The 19905-nt window shown below is 46.0% G+C and overlaps 1 protein-coding gene across 4 annotated transcripts in view; it reads left to right on the top strand.

Annotated features, from left to right (window-relative positions):
• The window catches only part of wnk3 (WNK lysine deficient protein kinase 3), a 43838-nt gene extending 24308 nt beyond the window's left edge, over positions 1-19530 (top strand). For 3 of the 4 annotated variants that reach the window (XM_088289598.1, XM_088289599.1, XM_088289602.1), the window contains 15 exons: positions 861-3611; positions 3833-3864; positions 5511-5646; positions 5731-5847; positions 6078-6179; positions 6262-6310; positions 6386-6538; positions 7550-8883; positions 9254-9500; positions 12096-12190; positions 12268-12611; positions 13974-14209; positions 14286-14381; positions 14868-15031; positions 15195-19530. In XM_088289598.1, coding sequence (XP_088145724.1) covers positions 861-3611; positions 3833-3864; positions 5511-5646; positions 5731-5847; positions 6078-6179; positions 6262-6310; positions 6386-6538; positions 7550-8883; positions 9254-9500; positions 12096-12190; positions 12268-12611; positions 13974-14209; positions 14286-14381; positions 14868-15031; positions 15195-15731 — 6393 coding nt within the window. In that variant the 3' untranslated portion in view covers positions 15732-19530. The remainder of the gene's footprint in view (positions 1-860; positions 3612-3832; positions 3865-5510; positions 5647-5730; positions 5848-6077; positions 6180-6261; positions 6311-6385; positions 6539-7549; positions 8884-9253; positions 9501-12095; positions 12191-12267; positions 12612-13973; positions 14210-14285; positions 14382-14867; positions 15032-15194) is intronic. The other variant, XM_088289600.1, reaches the window with a different exon arrangement.
• Positions 19531-19905: the final 375 nt, after the last annotated feature.

Raw genomic sequence — 19905 nt, 5'->3', positions numbered from 1 at the left:
GGTTTGTCGTTTAGTTTTCTATTTCAACCGTCCTAAACGTTTACGTCCACCGTATCAAAGTGACGCAAAATAACCTTCAAGGTGTTGTTGTTTTTTTTCCAAGTATTGTTTTACTTCAACCAATAATTGTGTTTCATGATGACATCTAGTCTTTTTTATTCATTTTGTACATCATACTTTAATTGTATGAAGTACAAATTGTCAAGTTTTCTTTGAGGCGATAGTTTTTTTTTCTGTTTCTAATTGTTTGCGAGTTGCTTAATCTGAAAACCAAACGAGCCACAGTTCATGCAAACGCAAAGCGATGGATAGTGTCTCGCACCCAGCCTCCCCCTTCCTTCTCTTGATGACTAATTACCCAAGCTCAAATGATTGAAATAATCCTCTGACGCTTTCTCTCTGACTGCATGCTGCCAAGGGTTTTCCCCAGCGCTTAAGTGGAGATGCAATTGAACAATTTAGTCATTTAACATCTATTACAGGCCGATTGCGGATCCTGAAAATGACACGTGAATCCGCTGTTCAAAAGTTTGAATACAATGAACTTTGGATGGCTGTGAAGAATTTGTCAAATTTGTGAAGATTGCTGCAATCAGTCAAATCCTCTTCTTACCCAAACTTATTAGCGCTAAAAAAATTTAAAATGAGAAAAGTCTTGAATTTGACCTTCTTAAATCTGCAACTACACTGAAGAGGTTCATACAAGTGTCGTCCACTGTAAAAAAAGAAATGTGGGAAATCCTGTCATATCAAATGTGTGAATTGTTCTGCCCAAGCCAATTCTTACCTAATGTTGACTACTTTCTCCTCCCCTCCCCTTCTTTCAACACAAATCATCATTGTGTCATATCATTGCACAGTCACAAACATTCCCATCAGACGCGTTTCAAACGGCCGCCCCCCAAGCGTCGCCGGCCCCCTCCCAGTCATACATCACCTCTGTTTCCCCACAAGTCCTCACTTCATCCATGTCCCTCAGCGATCCCGCCGGGCTCGTGGTGACTATTGTCCCCCTCACTCAGCAGCCCCATGCCGAGGCCCCTCCCATGCAGCTCGCGGACATTATTCAGCAGCCGGCCCCCCAACAAACGCAACCTCTGCAGACCCTCGCTCAGCCGCAGCTCGGGCTCGGTGGCCTTCAGCGGCAGCAAATGGAGAACCAGGGTGCTCTGCCGGAGCAACACTTTAGCACCACTCAGCCTTTGGTCGGACCGCTTCAACAGAGCCTTACAGCTCTTGCGGTCCTGAAACATCAACATGAGCCTCAGCAGCAGATCTGCGCACCGCGGAGCCTCCCCCCAGCTCCGCTAGACCAAGCTGCGAGAGCAAGTTTGGAGCAACAAGCTTTGTCGATGCCACCACCGGGGGAACATTCGCAACCAGTGAAGGATCCTTGTGAGCACATCGCCATCCAACCGCAGCAGCAACAGCAAACCTTGCTCCAACTCCAGCAACTGGAGCAACATCAGAATTATATTGCGCTCGATCAGCAACAAGCTCAACTAAAGCAGCCGCAGCCGCAGCAGCGCACCCTCGTACACCAGCACATCTTGGATCAGCAACAAGCTATTATTCAACAGCAGCATCAAGCCATGCCGCCGCAAGCATCCTCGCAAAACCATTTAGGGCAACAGCAGCCCAAATTGTTGTATCAACAAATGGAAAATCCCCAGGCAAGAAAACACGAGGAGTCACTGAAGCAACAGCAAGCGCTGCATCAGCAGCCCCCGCCGACTCAACAGGAACAGCAACAAGCGCTCTTACAACAACATCTCCAGCAGCAGCTTGTCTTGCAGCAGCAGCAACTACAACACCAGGCTCAGCTGGTGCCGCAACAAATCCAGCAACGAGCTCTCCTGCAACAGCAGCAGCAAGAGCTTCTGCCTCAACATCATCAAACAGAGCGAGCGCAACAGCAGACCCTGTCGCAGCAACAATTTCAAGAGCAGCAATGGCGCCAAGCTGCCATTGTTCAACTTCAGCAAACAAAAAAACAAGAGGCGCTCTCTTCGCTTCAGGGCAGCAGCGAGCAGCAAATACAACAGAAACAATCGGAAATGCTTCAGGTGTGCGCCCCTCAAGCAAACAGCACTCCGTTCGGAGCTCAGAACCCGCTCACGGCGCAACAAGCTCCACTGCTAACGCAGCCGCTGGCGTATTCCGCTGTGCCGACGCACGCTCCGCTCGCAGGGGAATCTCACGTCCCACTCGCGCTTCCACTGAGTGCCCAAGTGATTCAGCAGCAGACTCGTCTCGCTTACCCCGCTGCGGCGCCCGCGGCCATGCAGCCCGCCACGGCGTCAGGTGTCGTCTCGGCTCAAGGACAAAGCCAAGTTTACAGCTACAATGTTCCGCTCCACTATAGAAGCCCGCCTGGCACGCAAGCGGCTCAGATCATGATCGACTCTCATGCTGTTCCTGTGGTCGGACAGGCACAAATTGTTATCCGAGCCCAGAAAGTTGGAAACGCTTATCCTGAACCGACAACATCTACAACAAACCAAACGTCTGCTCAGCCAGTCGTTCCGGCTCACCCCGAAGTCTCTCAGTCGCAACCATCGCGCAGCCACAACTCATCTGCTGACGTTCACATCACGGGCCAGCAAAGCCAAACTGCTGTTCACGTTCCAGCAATAACAACACCTGCTCAGACCCCGCATGACGCTCGCATTCAAACGCCAGACGTGCTGCAGTCTCAGCTTCCGCAACAAAGTCCAAGCCCGGCAATTCTCCAGGCACAGAGTCACATTCCAGCAAGCCTTCTGACACCTCAGTCCGGCGCTCCTAACAACTTCCAATCTCCGCCATTCAGACATGATGTCGTGAATGTTACCCAGTATCAGCAGGTGGCCATGTCTGCTGGAGCCGACGCGGCCGGTCTCAATTCTCGGGTGGAGCCTGCATGCGTTGCTACCTCGGCACTCGACGTTGCAGCGGTCCTGGCCCAGCAGCCGTCAGGAAGCACCGCAAACGCCGCCGTTATTCAGGCCGTCTCCCCGCCACAGCAGCTTCTGTCACTTTCTCAAGTCCAGCAACCACCACCTCCATCCCTAATCCAGTTGCCAGTTGAGCCGATATCGGGCCCGAGCCAGCCAAAAAGTCCGCTCAGTCAGGCCGCAATTGGCAGGGATGCAGTCGAGCAGCTGCTCGCCTCCGCGAATGTGGCCCACCATCATCCCCTCAACACCAAGAGCGCAACGACCGGCGTCGTGTCTTCCGCTCAGCTCCAGTCTGAGCACGCGCCGCCTGCGCTCGTTCCCACACAAAGCACTTTTCCGACCCAGTCACACTTGCAGACGCAGACACGCATCCAACAGCAGGATCATTCTCACACACAGGCGCCTCTTCTTCTCCATGCGGTCTTCCCCGTGCAACAAATCGTCCTGAGTCCCTCTCACACCTCGCCTGCCCCGTCATCGCTACCTTCCCACTACCCTGTTCCTGCCTCCCCTGCGCCAGAACTGCCGTCGCCGCCAGCAGCCCAGCTCACCTTACAAGGGCAAGGCCACTTTGTACCTGCCGCCGCTCTCGACTCGCTTAACTGTCATGCCCCCAAACCGCCCCAAGCCTCACAACAAGACTGTGACATTTCCCTGCTGGGCCTTTCACAGGTACGAGAAGAATGTCTGGAGATGAGTTGACTGTGTGATTTCAGAGCAATTGAGCGAGAGCGTGTACAAATGTTTGATTCAAAACTAACACTTTTTCATCCTAAAAAGTACGCTCGTTGTATGTTAGCGCTTCGCTTACATTCATTGGCGATGTTTGTGTTATTTTTTTTTTTTGCTGTGCCTTTTTATGTTTGAATTTCTTATCTCAATGTATTCCTCAGGATTGTCTACCAGAACGCCCGTCTTCAACTGGGTATGTCTGATTTCACTCGTGTCTCATAGTGTTGCCACCATCATGCATTTTCAAACGAACAAGTCAAGTCAAGTCAATTTTATTTGTATAGCCCTTAATCACCGACAGTCTCAAAGGGCTTTACATAGCCACAATCGACATCCCCGATCTTAACCCCCAGGAGGGCAAGGAAAAACTCACAAAACCTCATTAGGGGAAAAGTGAGAAACCTTGAGAAGGGACCACAGATGGGGGAATCCCCCTTCCAGGATGACCAGGCTGCAATGGATGCCAACTGGGCAACATTTGACACATACAATGATGCTATGCAATAATAGATGAGATAATATAAGAGTCAATTGAATGAAGCGCTGCAGGAAGATGACTTCAGTGGAGCGGGTCCTCATCCAGGGCCGTAATATCCATGGCAGCATATCCGAAGATGAGCCTTCGATCTTGTACCGGTCAGTTGGTGTAAATTCAGTACAGCCACTTCCAAGTGAATCGCCATCACCTAATTTGGGGAATTGGGAACAGAAAAGAAAGAACAGAAATAGCAAACAGGCCAACAAGTAGTTCAATGAAGTGCTGAAATATAAGGAAATCAGAAAAGGCGCTGCATGAAGACGACTTCGGCAGAGCAGGTCCCTTCCCGGTTCGTCAGTGCCGTAATCTTCAAAGCATGTCCCCATCACCTAATTCCCAAGCAAGGGAAGGAGGGGGCAGAAAAGAGAAGAACCGGCAGTAAACAGGCCAACAAATAATTAAATTAGATGCTAAAGTATATAAATAGATTGATCAAAGTGTTCGCATAAGCTTCATACCAGACAGCTGCAAGCATTTCTTGAACGGATGCAGCTCATTCTTTAAGCTTTTATGTTACTCCGAATTATTGGAAATTATTGGCTGATAGTCTAACTTCCAGGGAAAATATCTTCATTATAACCACCTTCATGACAACGGAATCTCAATTTTTGCATATATGCTTGTCGTATTTCTGAAAAACCTTTTTTTTTCTGATAGATAAGCAAATGCAGTGATGCCTTGAGATACGCGTGACTTGACTTATGAGCCGTGGTTCAGCCATATTTTTGCTTTGATTTGTTTGCAGATAATTGAGCTCCAAGTGCTGCATGCTGGCAGTACGCTCAACTCGACTCATTTCACAACTAGCTGCAGTTTGGCTGATAGTAAACAATAAAAAGAAGTTTTTTTTATTGCAATACATAACAGAAAATAAAGTATTCCAAAATTTGTATTTAAAAGAACCAAATAACTTTGCCTTGATGAAGTCAGTTTCACTAGCTTTCACTTGTATTACGCTTTTCCACCTACGTGGCACTCAAGGTGCTTAACACTGACGCCGCCCGTTGTGTCTCTCTATGCATTATACTGCCCCCAGGTGGCCATGACTCACCAGAAGGAGCAGCACGATGTCCTTTGAATCGAAAAAAAAAATGTTTCATGTGTAATGCGTAACATTATATCATTACTGTATGTTTTTTTTTTAAAGTAAAGTATGATCGCAGGCACAGATCAAATGAATCTCATATCTCATCGAAGCACTGTATGTTTTTCAGATGTATTTGTCGCAGCAATGTCGACCTACTTAACACTTCTCGTGTACAAAAGATTTATGGCAACTTCGCGTACCGTGTCGTCCTCAGGCCTGCGCCAGCAAACGGAGAAGAAGCTCCTTTGCTCTTGGCCAATGGCAAATTTGAAAAAGTGAAGGGCCAGAGGAGATCGTCTTCTCTGAGACCTGAGAAGGTCTCACATCAATTTCAACTGAGTATGCTTCAGGTAACTCACAGCAAATAACAAACACGTCCAAGAATGCATTTGCAACGATGCTTTTTTTTTTTTTTTTCCATTGTTCTCACCAAGGTGTCAGGCAGTGGCGACAACATGGTGGAGTGCCAGTTGGAGACCCATAGTAACAAAATGGTGACGTTTAAATTTGATATGGAGGGAGATGCACCAGAGGACATTGCAGAGTATATGGTAAATTTCTCATGTATTATTTCGGAGTAATGCTTCAACATACTTCTTCGTTAGGAATCGAAGCACTGGGTGATACAAGGGCAAACAATTTGACCAAGTGCGTGGATTCTGGTCTGTGGGTGAAGCATGGCATGAAAGTTTGATGATTCACCCGAAAAAGAAGGGTGCAAGGAGCTGTTTGTCACTGCTCACAGCTTGAATCATTTGCTTGTGTTGTATTTTGTTTCCAGGTGGAGGAAGTCTTTGTCCTCGATGTGGAAAAAGAGAAGTTTGTTGACGAGCTCAGAGCCATCGTTGCCAAAGCGCAGGAAATACTTCAAAGGCATTCACTTGTACGTGTTCATTTCTGTCTTTAATATCACCTGTGCTATCTGTAGCTGATTGCTGATCGTCGTTGGCTTCTTTCCCAATTAGACGGGGTCCACCGATCAATTACAAGTCAACACTCCCACAAGCTCTACGTGTAAGTTTCTAGCAATCTTTTCATTTTTTTCCCGATTGCAAAACAAAGTGAAATTGTGTATGTGTGATTCCTCAGCCGACTCGATGCCGCACTCGTCTCCGGTGGGACGCTGGCGTTTTTTTATCAACCAGACCATTCGCCACAGAGACTCTCTCTCTAGCCAGGGGACTGCCACGACGCCTCCTGCTGGAGAAACGAGGACGCTCCCACCCCCGAGAACCGATAAAGGTGATGAGCTCAAGCGTCTTACAACATGAAGGCATAACACTAAGATTCGATCAAATAATTTTGCTTAACCACACCCTGGAAACACTCACTGGCCAATCACAGTGCAGTGCAGAACAGCAATCATGATAGTGCGGAATGGATAAAATCAGAATCAGAATGCCCTTTATTGTCATTCTAGTCAGTCCACAACAAGATTGGAGAGCTTCCCCTCCCCGGTGCAAACAAAAAAAAAATAGTAATACATTTGAGGATTTGTTTAGTGTTAAATATATTTTGAGTAACCATGTGCTTGGCGGAACTTTGCAAGTCCCCCATTGTCTGCAGAGATTCGAAAGGGAATTGTTTTGTTTTCTTTAGTGGTGGTTGTCTCGATTATGAAATTTAAGACTGTGATCAATGGTTCAGGTAATCAATCAATCACTGTTCAAATTCATCCTCAGTGACATCAGCATTCCTCTGTGCTCTGATTGGTTACTCAGAGCTAGCCAAGTTTCACGAACAAAACAAATTTGTTGCGATCTGCACACGTGAGTACTTTTAATGACCAGCATCTTTATTTAGAATTGGGTTTTTTTCGCATTCGTATGTTGAGTACATCTTTAAAATTATTTTTTTTAATTCGATTCAGCCGTCTTCGGGCAGTAGGCGGGGTTCACCCTGGACTGGTTGCCAGCCAATCGCAAGGCACACATAGACGAACAACCAATCGCACTCACAATCACCCTTGGGGGCACTTTAATACAACTTTATTGCAATGGCGCATTTCACAACAGCCGGAGCTGTTACAAAGCGCTTTCTATCGTTTCTATCATTGCAATCTGATTGTGGAGGGATTAAAAGGCAGATTGTGTTGGTTGAATGCATACTGTCGGGCCAAGTGTGAGATGTCGCGGCCACGCCGCATTAATTAATGATGCTTACGTACATAATATTTCACCTAATAATTGAATTATGATGACTGTGAAGTTATCAGCACTGCAAACAACGTGTCTGTTTCTCTCTACTTTCTAGAAAATGAAAGCTGCCAGAGTCCGGAGTCCTTCAGTGGAGTGTCGTCTACCGTCTCAGCCTCGGCTGCCGCGACTGCACTCCCTTCGCACGCCACTGCACCTGAAAGCATTCTTGAAGCCTCCGACCCTCACGTTATTTCTGTCGACCAAAAGTTCAGCGTGCCGATTTCCGCGGCCACCGGCCCGAGCTCCATCCCCGCCGCTGCCATCGTTGTGCTTCCCACCCCTGCGAATGCTCGTGCTGATGTCACAGTAAGCCAAGCTGATTTGGAGCAGCTGCAGCAGACCCTCTCCCGAGGAGGCCCATCAGCTCTGCAGCAGCAGCTTTCGGTTGTCCAGCAACAGGTGCAGGCAGCGCCGCACCACCAACAACTGCAGCTGCAGCAGGACGTTTACCAAGATCAAATTCAGGTACAGCAGCAACAGGAAGTCGGGACGCAGCAGCAGCAAACACCGCCGATGATGCCGCAACGACAGCAACAGGTTAAGCCTCAACATCAGTCCCCCACAGACCATCCGCAGCAACAAGTAAACGCACAGCAGACGGTGTACACACCACAGCCACTTTGTAGCCATGTGGCGCAAGCTACCCAAGTCTCTGCTGATTTGCCACCACGGCATTGCCAGACGCAAAATCCGGAGCGAGAGGAAGTGGCGAGAACCGCCGACGCGGCTCCGAAACAACACCCGCTCCCCAAACAATCGTCTCTGCAGCAGTCCGAGTCGGAGGTGTCCACGGGAGAGACGAGCTTCACCGACGACGCGGCGCCGTGGCATCCTCCCTCGGACGCGTCTTTGCCGCCTCTTCATTTGGGAGCGACCGAAGCCTCCTTCCTCCCTCTCTCCCTCACACTCACCCCGTCCCCCGCGCAGCCTTCCTCGGTGGCCGAGTCGGACAGCGAAGGTCCCCCCAAAATGGAATTTGGGGACAATCGTATGAAAACGCTGGATGAAAAGCTGCGCAACTTGTTGTATCAGGAGCACAGCATCGGCGGAGCTGCGTCCGCTCTGACGTCGACGTCGGCGGCCTCCACGTCTGCAGGTGGAGATGAGTCATCGGAGCCACAGCCGTTGTCCTTCCCACATTCTGCATCTCCGCACTCCTCGTCCTCCACCACCTCCTCCTCTTCCACCCCTGACCCCGAGAGCTGTGGAGGAGCACAGGAAGACGCTTCAGAAGCTCCCCAGGGGGCAGAGCAAGGCCTGACGGAGCCGCCGCTTTGCCCATCTTCCGCCACTGCCACCACCCGACCTCCTGCAACTTTTCTCTCGGCCAAACCGGATGTCCCTGCGGGGCCTCGGCGTCCTCCGGTACCTACAGAACCAACCATCCTTGTGAGTGACGAACATCCATCTAGCAGACTTTGCATTCATCTAAACGGTATCGTAATAGACGGCAGGTGTGTGGTCCACCTGAAACAGAGTAAATGCCGTCAGCACGTGCTCATAGCAGACGCCCCCGTGGCCTCCCTTTCAGTCAAACTGAGACGCCATAACTTTTTTTTTTCACTCTTTCCGGCGCTGCAAACATGCTCGTCTCTGCAGTTGAGTTTTTGACCGCCTTATCAGATGAAATTCCACTAGGTAGTCAATATCTAGTTGAATGACGTCCTTTCGATGTGATGCAATCGTGCTGTCTGATTCCTGTTTGTCTTTCTTCCTCAAGTACATTGAGCCATTTTTATTTGTCCCAACTCTTTTTTAGGCCGCCCCCCCCCACTCTGACAACAACACCGCTGGAGAAGCATTGCGGCCCCACCGCCAGCAGATCCCCCTCCGGCATGGAGCGCAGCAGCATAATGCAGGAGGTGGATATTTTGGCCTAAACCTGACATGTCCTAGTATCCGAAATCCGGTTTCTAGCAAGAAATCCTGGACTCGCAAATTCAAAAACTGGGCATGCAAATTGCGCCGTTCCGCCAGCTTGTTCAAGAAGCCCAGAGTTCAGCAAGGTAGCGTGCTCTTAGGGAATTTTTCCAGACACTGACTGAGTGAGGTGAGCGAGGTGAGTGAGTGAGTGTGTGAGTCGGTGAGCGAGCAAGCGAATGAGTGAGTTGAGTTGAGTTGAGTTGAATGACTGAGGTGAGTAAGTGAGTGAGTGTGATGTTGAGCATGTAAATGGAAGTCTAATATCTAGTACTAGTTTTAACTTAGGCTTGCTAACTTGCTTCGCTTTCAGCAAATGTTGATGTTAAATGTTTACATTTATCTAGATGAATAACCCGTGTTTGAATATTGTTATGTGACTGCATTGCAGTGAAACCCCTGCTAATTTGCATTTCATTCATTACAAAGTCACTTATTTGTTTTTTTGCATTTGAATCCTGTTAGCTTTTGTCTGGAAAAAATAAATCAACAATTCACATTTTTTTTTTGCTGTATAAGATGCCACACGGTGGCTCCAAAGCCAATAGCCTAATAGGAAAGTAGTAATTGTTGTCAAGGAAGTCCTGTGGTGCCTTGAGATACAAGTTTAAGAGAATTCAATACTTTTGCCTCATGTTTTTGCTTCAATTCAATGAACTTTGTGCTGCTCCATCTGGTGTGCGCACTTCGGCCTCCTTGGGGGGTCGTCTGACACGGACATACTGTAGCGAAACACATGAAGGAGTGTTTCACACGTGACTCAGGGAGATGCAGGAATATTATCTTAAACATATATGCCTGTCAGTATTGTTCTATTGTCTGTCTTCATGTTGCTCCACCGATTTGGGTTCAAACAACCGTTGCTGAAGGTGTTAGAACGCAGCGACACAATGCTATTTGTTTGCCCATCTATGGCGGTTCTTAGCATTAAGCTAAGTGGACTTACCTAAAACAAAACCATGTGGTAATTTTTACTACACAAGGTGCGATTCTTTTATGCTTTCTTTTAGACGGAACGCGAGTTGAGCATTTCTGGTGGTGTGTTTGCATAATCTAATCAATGCCCTTCGCGGTTATGTGCAAATGCGTGCCGGGCGACGCGGATGAAGCGTTCAAAGTGAAAAATTTGTTTCCTCACCCGTTTCGCTGGGGTTTGCAAATGTGAAATTTTTTCAATAATGTGGTTTGGAGAATACAATCAATTGAAAGTGGGCGTGGCCACAAACATTTAAAAGCTTTGTTTTTGAGGAATTGTTCACTATGCTTTTTTTGTTTATGACTTGAGATGAGTTTACTTCACTGCCAGCGTACAGTGCTCGAGTTGAAATTTTTTGCTTGCTTGTCAAAAAATGAATTGTTGAAAACTTGTAAATTGGATCACTTCTATTTCAAGGCACCATGAGTCATTTTTTAGTATCAACATTTACACGTTCAAACGATGAAAGCCTTCATCAGAAACATTTGAAATGTAAGATCAACTGCTCACTACAGTCCCTATGTGGTGCAAAGAGCGGGGTTTCCTGTATTCTACTCCTAATTTGATGATCCGTGCTGACATTTTTGCTGTTGTCCTTCCTTTGTGCTCAATTTAATTTTCTTGGCACTCTTTCCTTTTGCATGGGTTAACTCCCCCGCGTGGCAAGAGAGGAGGGTTGGGGAGTGTAGCGCCAGTGGCCAGGACTTGTCCCTTCATTTGACAGCACCCAACACCCCCCACCCCCGCAATTACGTATAGTGACAGTTGAAGGTACAATCAACCCGTTGCCATTCCCACATCTGAATAACTCTGCCTTCATAGCGGCCCACATTTCTTGCAAAGTCAATTTGGGAGTGAAGTGAGATGAGATCAATATTTCGGTAGATTGACGATCGCAATTTCTTCCAGCCTGGAATCCTGCATCAGGTTGGCGTGCCCAACTTGAGCTTTTTCCGTTGGTTTCTATTGATCAGTCAGTCATGAATTGTATCAGGCCGGTTTGATGTTTGCAGTATCGGTTTGTTCCTCAAGACACCGTATGCAAGCGCGGGTGATGAGAGTGTGGCTTGTGATTGGTGAAGAAGCAGGAAGCGCGCGGTGCTCATGAGTGACAATGCAACAAGAGAGCAGAAAGCTCCTTTTTCTTGTGGGTGTCGGGAACGACGGATGCAAACTTTTTCTTTACGAACCGTCTGGAGAGAAAGACGATGCGCACAATGATGACTTTGAAGAGGATTCAGATCTTAACTCGGATGTGGAAGCTTCGACCCACACAGGACTCTCCTCTCCTAACTAACCCAGCAAGCGTTTGCCAGATTGTCTTGCAGTTCATCTGAAAGATTTGATCACACTTTATGTTTGTGTTGCAATTTTGCTTTTTAGAGGCGGCTAACCACCAGCTCCTCACCTGCATGTAGTTCATCATTACTCATTTTACTGACGTTGCAGTATTTATTTATTTTTTTTGGATACACATTGCAAAAAACTGCATGCAGCCCATATTCTCTATGTCACAAATGAATCATGTGTGACTTCATGGATGGATTTATTTTTTAACACAAATGTATGTTTGTGTTCCCTGTTGTCTGTGTGCATCTGTATATCGTCTTTCATCCCGCATTTTCTGTGTGCGTCTGCGTCTTGTGCGTATTTATGGATCTATGCGTCTCTTGCTCCCTCTTCTCCCTTTTGCGTTCCCTCCCAGTCACATTATCAGACGGACGCTCCACCAGTCAGTCGTTCAAAGAGGCGAAGGAGGTGACCCCGCATCCAACTCAGTCACGCAAAGGACGATTCTATGTATGGAGTTGACCGCCACGTTCATTTTTATGTGGAAGACCACAAGGCTGATGTTTGCCATCGTCTGCTCGCAACAGGTGACCCCAGTGCCTCAGTCCTCCCCGCCCAAGAACGCGTCGTCAGGCCGTGGCGGCGCTCACAGAAAAGTGGGCCGCTTCTCCGTGACAAAAGCCGAGACGCGGGATGAGTTGGGGCAGACGGACGGCTGCCCCGTGGCTCCTGTTGCGCTCAGGGAGAGGAGGAGATCGCGGGCGAAGGAGGCCGACAAAGACGAGAGTCGGAGGACGCCGGCGATGGCCCATCTTTCCCGAACGCACGGACATAGCCACTCTCCCGTAGATAGCAGCGACGATGATGACGACAATGAGAGTGAGTTGGAGGATGAAGACCTCAGAAAAGAACTTCACAAGCTGAGAGAGAAGTAAGACAGAAAGAATCGTCTTTCTTTTCAGTCAACTCTCCTTTCTCATAATATGACTTGGTTAAAACCATTGACCGTTATTCAAGAAGGATCATTTGCTCTTATTTTAGATCAGATCAGATCAGAAATCCCTTTATTGTCATTGTACTCAAGTGTGCTACGAGATTAGGGAGCTCCCCTCGCCAGTGCAATACAACAGTAATTCAATCAAGTATATAAATGAGATAAATAAGAGAATAAATAGTGAGATGGAAAATAATACGAAATAGGATATATAAAAACACATCACGCCGCTGTTCTGCAAGGTAAGGGTGGTCGTGTGTGTGTGTGTGTGAGAGAGTTTAGAATGGAGATGGCTCTTGGAAAGGCACCATGTTTGACAATTATGATCAATGACAGTGTAACAAAGTAGTGATTTTTTTTTTGGAACTTTTAAAAATGATGAGTTTGGTGTTGGTGCACAGAGCTTCATGATACCAATTAAAGTTATCCAAGGTGGAGGCCGTTCATTTCGCACGACGGCCTTCAGTGAAGTCCTACAAAGTCCGACTTCAGTAAATCTCATATTAGCATCATTTATGACACTGGCTGGAGAAATAATATTCACACACACACACTTCCACACTACTGAGTGTTGGACGGTCCTTCTTGAAAATGGCCTTGCAAGCGTATCTGCAATCAAATCCACACGTTTCCCTCCTTCGGCCATTGTGGTTTAAAAATGCAAGAATATATTTTAGATTTTCTAACAGTCTCCTGGTATGACTATCTGGTGTGGGTTTGTTGATTCCGCACAGGGCTGCCCTCTCAAAATCGAATCACCTTCACCATGAGGCCTGCGAAAAGGCCTCACTGTAACCAACTTGTGATCTGATTGGTTATCGCACCTGTCTATCAACTCAAAGAGCCCGCTCACTCCCACAGCACACTGGAGCTATGAAATCTGCCTGGCAACACAAGCTAGCTGAATTCTCATTGGATAAAAATACAACACTCGGATATAATGTCACATGAATGTAAATTAAATTAACTTTTATCATACATATGATCACCCACCACTGAAGTTTTAGTACCAACACAAATGATGCGGTCTTTGGTCATTTTAAAATTGTATTTAATTTTTTTATTGTTTAATTTCCTGAAAAGTAGTGATTTTGGAGACGCAAGCATTCCACTGTATATCCATTACATGAATATTACTTAAGGGACATTTTATTTATTTTTTTACCATACAAAGCAAAGCCGAAGTTAACCATTCTGTTAAGAACAATAAAAGCATTTTCCCACCAATCGCAATTGACGTATGACAAGCATTAATGCCTGAGCTTAAATCAACACGTTAACTGTGTTATAAACATTCAGGCACATCAAAGAAGTGGTTTCGCTTCAAGCCCAGCAGAACCGAGAGCTGCAAGAACTGTACGGACAGCTTCGTTCTCAAAAAGACCAAAGGCAAAGTCTTCCTGCTTGCTTGTCTCGGAGCCCCGCCCTTCCCACAGCGGCTTCGCTCCTCTCCCCTCGCAGACCCAGACCGGCCAAAATCAAACTGCGACCCCGACCTCACTCTCACATGGACAACAATGGAGTCACACATGCTGGTAGATGCATCGTTGCGGTCATGATTTCGCTTGCTTTTGGCTTTGTCCGTCATTTTTGGACGTTCTCCATGTCCAGCATTTCAGCAGTCGAGCAGTTTTTCGGGTACGGAACAAAGTGGAGGGCCTCTTCGTTGCAGCTCAGAGCATTGCGCCTCACTGCCAGCCAAAAGAGGTATGCTACCCAATGTGGGAGTAAGGCTCAAGTCCAGGGGTGGAACGATGCAGTCGAGCCCCGATTCGATTCGATTCTGATTCAGTTAGATTTTTTTTTTTCAAAAAAGATGATCTAATTTCATAACTAAAATATTTTTTATTTTAAAATCTGTGTTTTGTCGTTGTTACAAAGAGTAACTTTACAAAAAACTTTGAAAAAAAAACTGTTAAACTACATTTTTGCCTTATTGTTTTGTTAGTGCCAGACCTAAACATGAAAATAAATGTGTAATAGATTTTCATTTCATTTCATCATTATAAATCCTTTGGTGATCAAAATATCCTTATTGATTCTTTTATTTTTTACATCCAAGTCATCTGTCCGTTTGTACTTTGTTACTTCTCACCACGGTTGAAAGTGACGCCCCGAATGTGTGGAGGTGACGTGTTCGACGCAAAGACAAGCCAGCTGATGGTCCGCATGCTTGGTTGCTTTGTTGTGCAGATCAAAGTCCCGCCAGGAAGAGCACCTTCACTGACGAATTGCACAAGTTGCTTGACAATTGGACAAAGGAGGCAGTGGGCCACAACGCGCCCAAGCCTTCTCTCAATCAGATCAAGCACATTCAGCAGGTGCAAGAGTTGGGCGGCTGGAGCCGGTCAAAGGAGGTACCACCGACACACACGCACAAATGGACGCAAACGATCTGTACTTGTCGTCATTGTCATCAAATTCCATTCGTTGTGTAGCCTTCGATACTGAACGGAAGGACGCTTGGTTGGGCAAACCATTTGAAAAAAGCAAAGAGTTGTACCACCCTTTCCCATCCAGGTGGCGCCACCAGGTTGGTTTCCGTTGGTCCCGCTGAACCCGCAGGCGCCCCCACCGGCTGCCAGCTTGCCTGTGGCAGCGCCTCCCCAGAACGCAGGTGGGGGGGGCCTGTCCAACTCCCCCGAGTCTCCGCCGCAAGCGCACACGGCCCAAGTGCCACCAATGCAGCCCAGTTTACACCCCCAGCAGCAGATGACCTTTCAGCAGGCTCCGCTGCGCCAGCATGTACAGCATCAGCCCCGGGCGCAAGCCCCCGTACGGCCGCAGACGCCCGCCGTCGTCCAGCCGCCCGGCTCGTCGCATCAAAGCCAACCGCTGCTGCCTTCTCGTGCCGCCGCCTCTCCCTCTGCGCCTGCGGACAGCAGCGTTGCCGCTGGGGGGGCGTTCTGCACTTGTTCCTCCTCATCTTCAACCTGCTGCTCCTCCTCCTCCTGTCTGAAAGCTTCTGTACCTTCCAGTGCCAAAAAGAATCATCCCACAGACACTCCCCGCCCCAACGCTTCCTCTGGGACAGAAATGAAACCAAGGTTGGTGTAATTGTGGAAAAAAAGGTGCTAGAAAAACAATAAGTGAGTTGGAGCAGGATGTAGCCCAGATCCATGCGGCGTATCCGGCTGGATTGACACTACAGTATTCTTCTGCTGTTCGCAGATGATGGCGACTGAGCCCAGAAAAAAAAAAAAGAGTACTTGACCCGCCCCTTTAAAATGTTTGTAATTGCCTTTATTTATAGTTTACAACATATACGTATCCTTATCCCAAAACACTGACTCAAAGTATTATTTTTAACAAATTTTACAACATTGCACTTCAAAATAAACCTCTTGCAACAAAAAATGCGCACGTGACTTGTGGCAAAGACACGATGTGACTTCCACTAACAATGGCATCAAAATATGCGGAACGACACACGGCAGTAAACTACAGTGAAAACATCGACCATTAAAAATGGTGTAAAAATGCTAAATTTGAAAAAAAATTGAATTGCCAACGACAACCCGGCTGCATTTAAATCAATGAAGAGAAGAACTAAGTACGATGTCATATTAATTATTTGTGTTACTCGTATTTATTATTGTGGACGTGTGTCGTTGCTACCCAGATTGTATTTTCAAAATCCGATATCGGCGCTAATTCGGAAGCGGGCACTCGGATCGGCATTGCAAACTCGGTCTTAAATGGATTTGGGCACGAGGAGGTTTAACTGCAACGGGGTGTGAATGTGAGATATGAGATGGCTCTAGTATGTCCAGATTGAAGGTGACATTGAACGCAACACCTGCGCGCCGCTGGGTCTGGTTTTTCACCTTTTCGCTTTTGTGTGCGGAAGGTGGCAGAGAATTTGCAGCAAAAGCCCGACAAACATTTCCTTACGCAGACGTCGCCATCGCACCTCCGAAACAGACAAAATATCTGTGGAGGATATGTTTTGTTTCCACTTGTTTGCAGTGAAAGGACTATCAATTTTAAAAGTGCAATTAGTAATGATCACGGATATTGATCAGCATGTCTTGTCATGATTTGTGTGTACGTCATCAACTATTTTTGTACAAGTGAAGTGATGGAACTTTTCAAACGGTTGGCTTCAAGCACAAGCTGCTTCAGTGAATCAGAAAAACAAACAAAAAAATAGCTGCTTCCAGAATAGACTTTGTTTCAGGATGGATGACTCGAATTTACCAAAAGCAACAAAAACGTTTTTTGCCGTGTGGCTCATTAATCCCAGCGCCAATCTGTTAGACAATCGATGTCAAGTTTCCGTATTTTTCAGACTACAAGTTGATCCAGAGTTGCCTTTTTGGGGGGATTTTTTTATTTTATTGTTTAGTTTAAAGAGGTTTACCTTAATGAAAGTCCTGCATTGCTTTGTGGCCAAAGTTGGGCTACAATCCTGCTCGTTATTGCACTTTTTTTGTGCTGCAAATCCTTGTTTGTGGCGTCAGGAAGCCACATGCTAATCTAGCGACACGTCACACTTTAGTTGCCATGACTACTGTCAAGGCACCATCTGAGTCCCCTGCCTGATCTGCGATGTGCATGCGGAGCTCGGGCGTAAATGTTCATGCCATCTTGCGTTGCCACTGTCTAAGTGCGCCTAATTTAAATGCATTGATTTGGCCGCAGTGATTTCACGTTATTTTCTGCCTCTGTGGTGAAATTAGCGCAGTGTGTGTCTTCTGGTTGTTCCAGATAGACGCTCTAAAAGCACATTTCATCGATAAAACGGAATGATAAATGTTCTCTTATTAAGTGCTATTCAAAAATGAATCTGCATCGGTTGAAATGTAAACGTAACAAAACGTTTGCATCTTTTTGGCATGATTAAAAAAAAAAAATCAACTGGCCACCAGCAATAATGCATTTTTTTTCTTTTTCTTCTTCCATTTCTTGTTAGTTGGCAAATACTTTTGCCGCGTTACCGCTAGGTGTACCCCGGCTGTAATGCACCAAACGGATTTGCCAACGGCCAAAGAATGTCGCAGCGCCAGCCACATTAGAAAAAAAAAAGTGTGACTTATAGTCTGAAATTTACGCCAATTACATGGAAATAAGAATCGTCACAAGCCCATGTGACTGTGCGGCGAGTGTTTGCGCCCAGCCCGAATTTTGATTATTCATCACGGTTTGTTCAAGGTTGCAAATGGACGCGAAGTCGTTGGCCAGCAATTTAAAACAATTTTCAGCTTTTCTTGTTGGCAGGTCATTTTGAACATGTTCAAAACTTCGTTGGGATGAGAAAAACTGTTGGCGAACGTCTTTGTGACCTTGCACGAACCCTGACAAAAAAACAAAACAAACCATTAGCAACTCGCAAATCTGCGCCGCTCAGCCAGATACGGTCTTTAGGATGTCAAATTGTCACATCTTCTATTTGTGAAAGCGTCAAAATAGTGCGCATGTAAAGCGTAACGTTGCTGTCCAGCAGAATTGGCACATCTCCAAAATCACCACTTTTCAGTTCATCTAAAAAAAATAAATAAATAAACGAATGAAATTTAGAGAGCAGAACTTGGATGTAATGTTGCTCTTAATTTTGATGTTATGACACTGCCCAACAAAAATGTTTGCGTCTTTGCAACCTTCCAGCTTGCAACTGCCTCAATGCACGAAGAGCTGCTCGTGAAATTCAGCGGCTTGGGAAGGCAAACCCACAGCAGAAACGTTTCCTTCCACGTTAGCCGTCACACATCTTCAAATATTGTGGTGACGTGCTTCGGCGTAAGGTGCAAACAGTTAAGCAACTGCCAAGTGATTGCGACCGTGCAACTCGCTAAGATTAGCACATCTTGCCTTTTGCATTTTTTAGCGCGAAAGTCATGTTTTTCTGTTTAACTCGCATTCAATTATTCATGCACTCAAATGAGAGTCTCCAAGAATACGCAACCAACTGGGGGCAACAAAAAAAAAAAAGAACGTCTTTGTCTTTTCTTCTTGCTCTTCTTTTTCAATGTCATCCGTGTACTTGACCGCAAACTGTCAGATGATAATCTGTGGGCAATTCATGTGATGAATACACACTGCCAAAGGTTTATGAGGAAAGACAACTCCAACTCTTGATCTTATGTTACGTTGCGTCGCGTTGCGTTCCGTTGCGACGCGTCGCGTTCCATTACGTTATGCAGACATGCTCTGTGCAACAGTATGCAAACAGATACATTACATTGGACTGTTTTAGCAGCTCATTTAGCTACACAGGATTGAAACATATTTTCAGTGTTTCTGGACTTTGTCTCCTGCGTCTGAGGTCAAACGTTCAGAAGATCAAATAGTTGGGTTGCTTTTGGCATCATTTAGAATCGACCGGTGATTTTTCTGGATCCTTTGCCGTTGTGTCTGATACTAACTAAGCCTGATTATCACGTACGTATGATGTGGAGCTGGCTTTGTGTCATTAAAAACTTTTGAAAAAAATAGTAATACAAAAAAAAAAGGAAATATTATTTTTGTATTTTGAAATGGAGATGTTCCATTGTAATATTGTGATCCTTTTAAATCAAAACGCTGGTTCTCATACGTGTTGCGTAGGACTCGCCCTGTTTTTTAATACCTCTTTGTGTCCTGAGACAGAAAATATTTGCCATAGTCTAACTTGATTTCTGTTTAAACGCATGCATCACAAGTGCAGGCTTTATTCCATTTCCGATTGGACGCAATTAAAGTTAAGGGAGTCCCTTTCATGCAGGACTGAGAACCAGCCATGATGAAACACATTTGGGAAATCCTAAAAATACAAAGTATGTTGCTAGTGATTTGCCCTCTGTACATTGTAACACAATCAACTCTTGCTTTTATTTATGATTTGTAACTAATCCAAATAAATGATGTCCAACATCCACATTCTTTTCCGTGTTTTTATGTATGTGGAAAAGATATGCACAACTATCTACTGTTTCATCATTGCGTTATACATTATGTTAAAGCTGATCTTATAAACAAGTTTGCTGTTTTTTAGCTGTCAAAACATACACTATAACGTCAAATCCTTATCGGCACATTTCCATAATGAATATGTTTTTTATGTTCAAAATAAATTGATAAATGTATTTTGAGCATTGAACTTCACACGGGCATAGCAGTGTTCATGCGAGGTACAGAAAATGGACATTTTCAGTGTAGCATACCACAAAATCAGTTTCTAGTCGAAACAACTAGGGCTGCTTGATTATGAAAAAAAAATAATCACGATGAAATAATAAAATGTTCAAATGGA

This window comes from Idiotropiscis lumnitzeri, chromosome 3 (genome assembly GCF_059441095.1).
Source record: "Idiotropiscis lumnitzeri isolate Australia: NSW breed Sydney's pygmy pipehorse chromosome 3, RoL_Ilum_1.0, whole genome shotgun sequence".
In the NCBI taxonomy this organism is placed as follows: Eukaryota; Metazoa; Chordata; class Actinopteri; order Syngnathiformes; family Syngnathidae; genus Idiotropiscis; species Idiotropiscis lumnitzeri.
The sequence above is the reverse complement of the archived record's forward strand: the minus strand, read 5'-3'. Positions and strand labels throughout refer to the sequence as shown.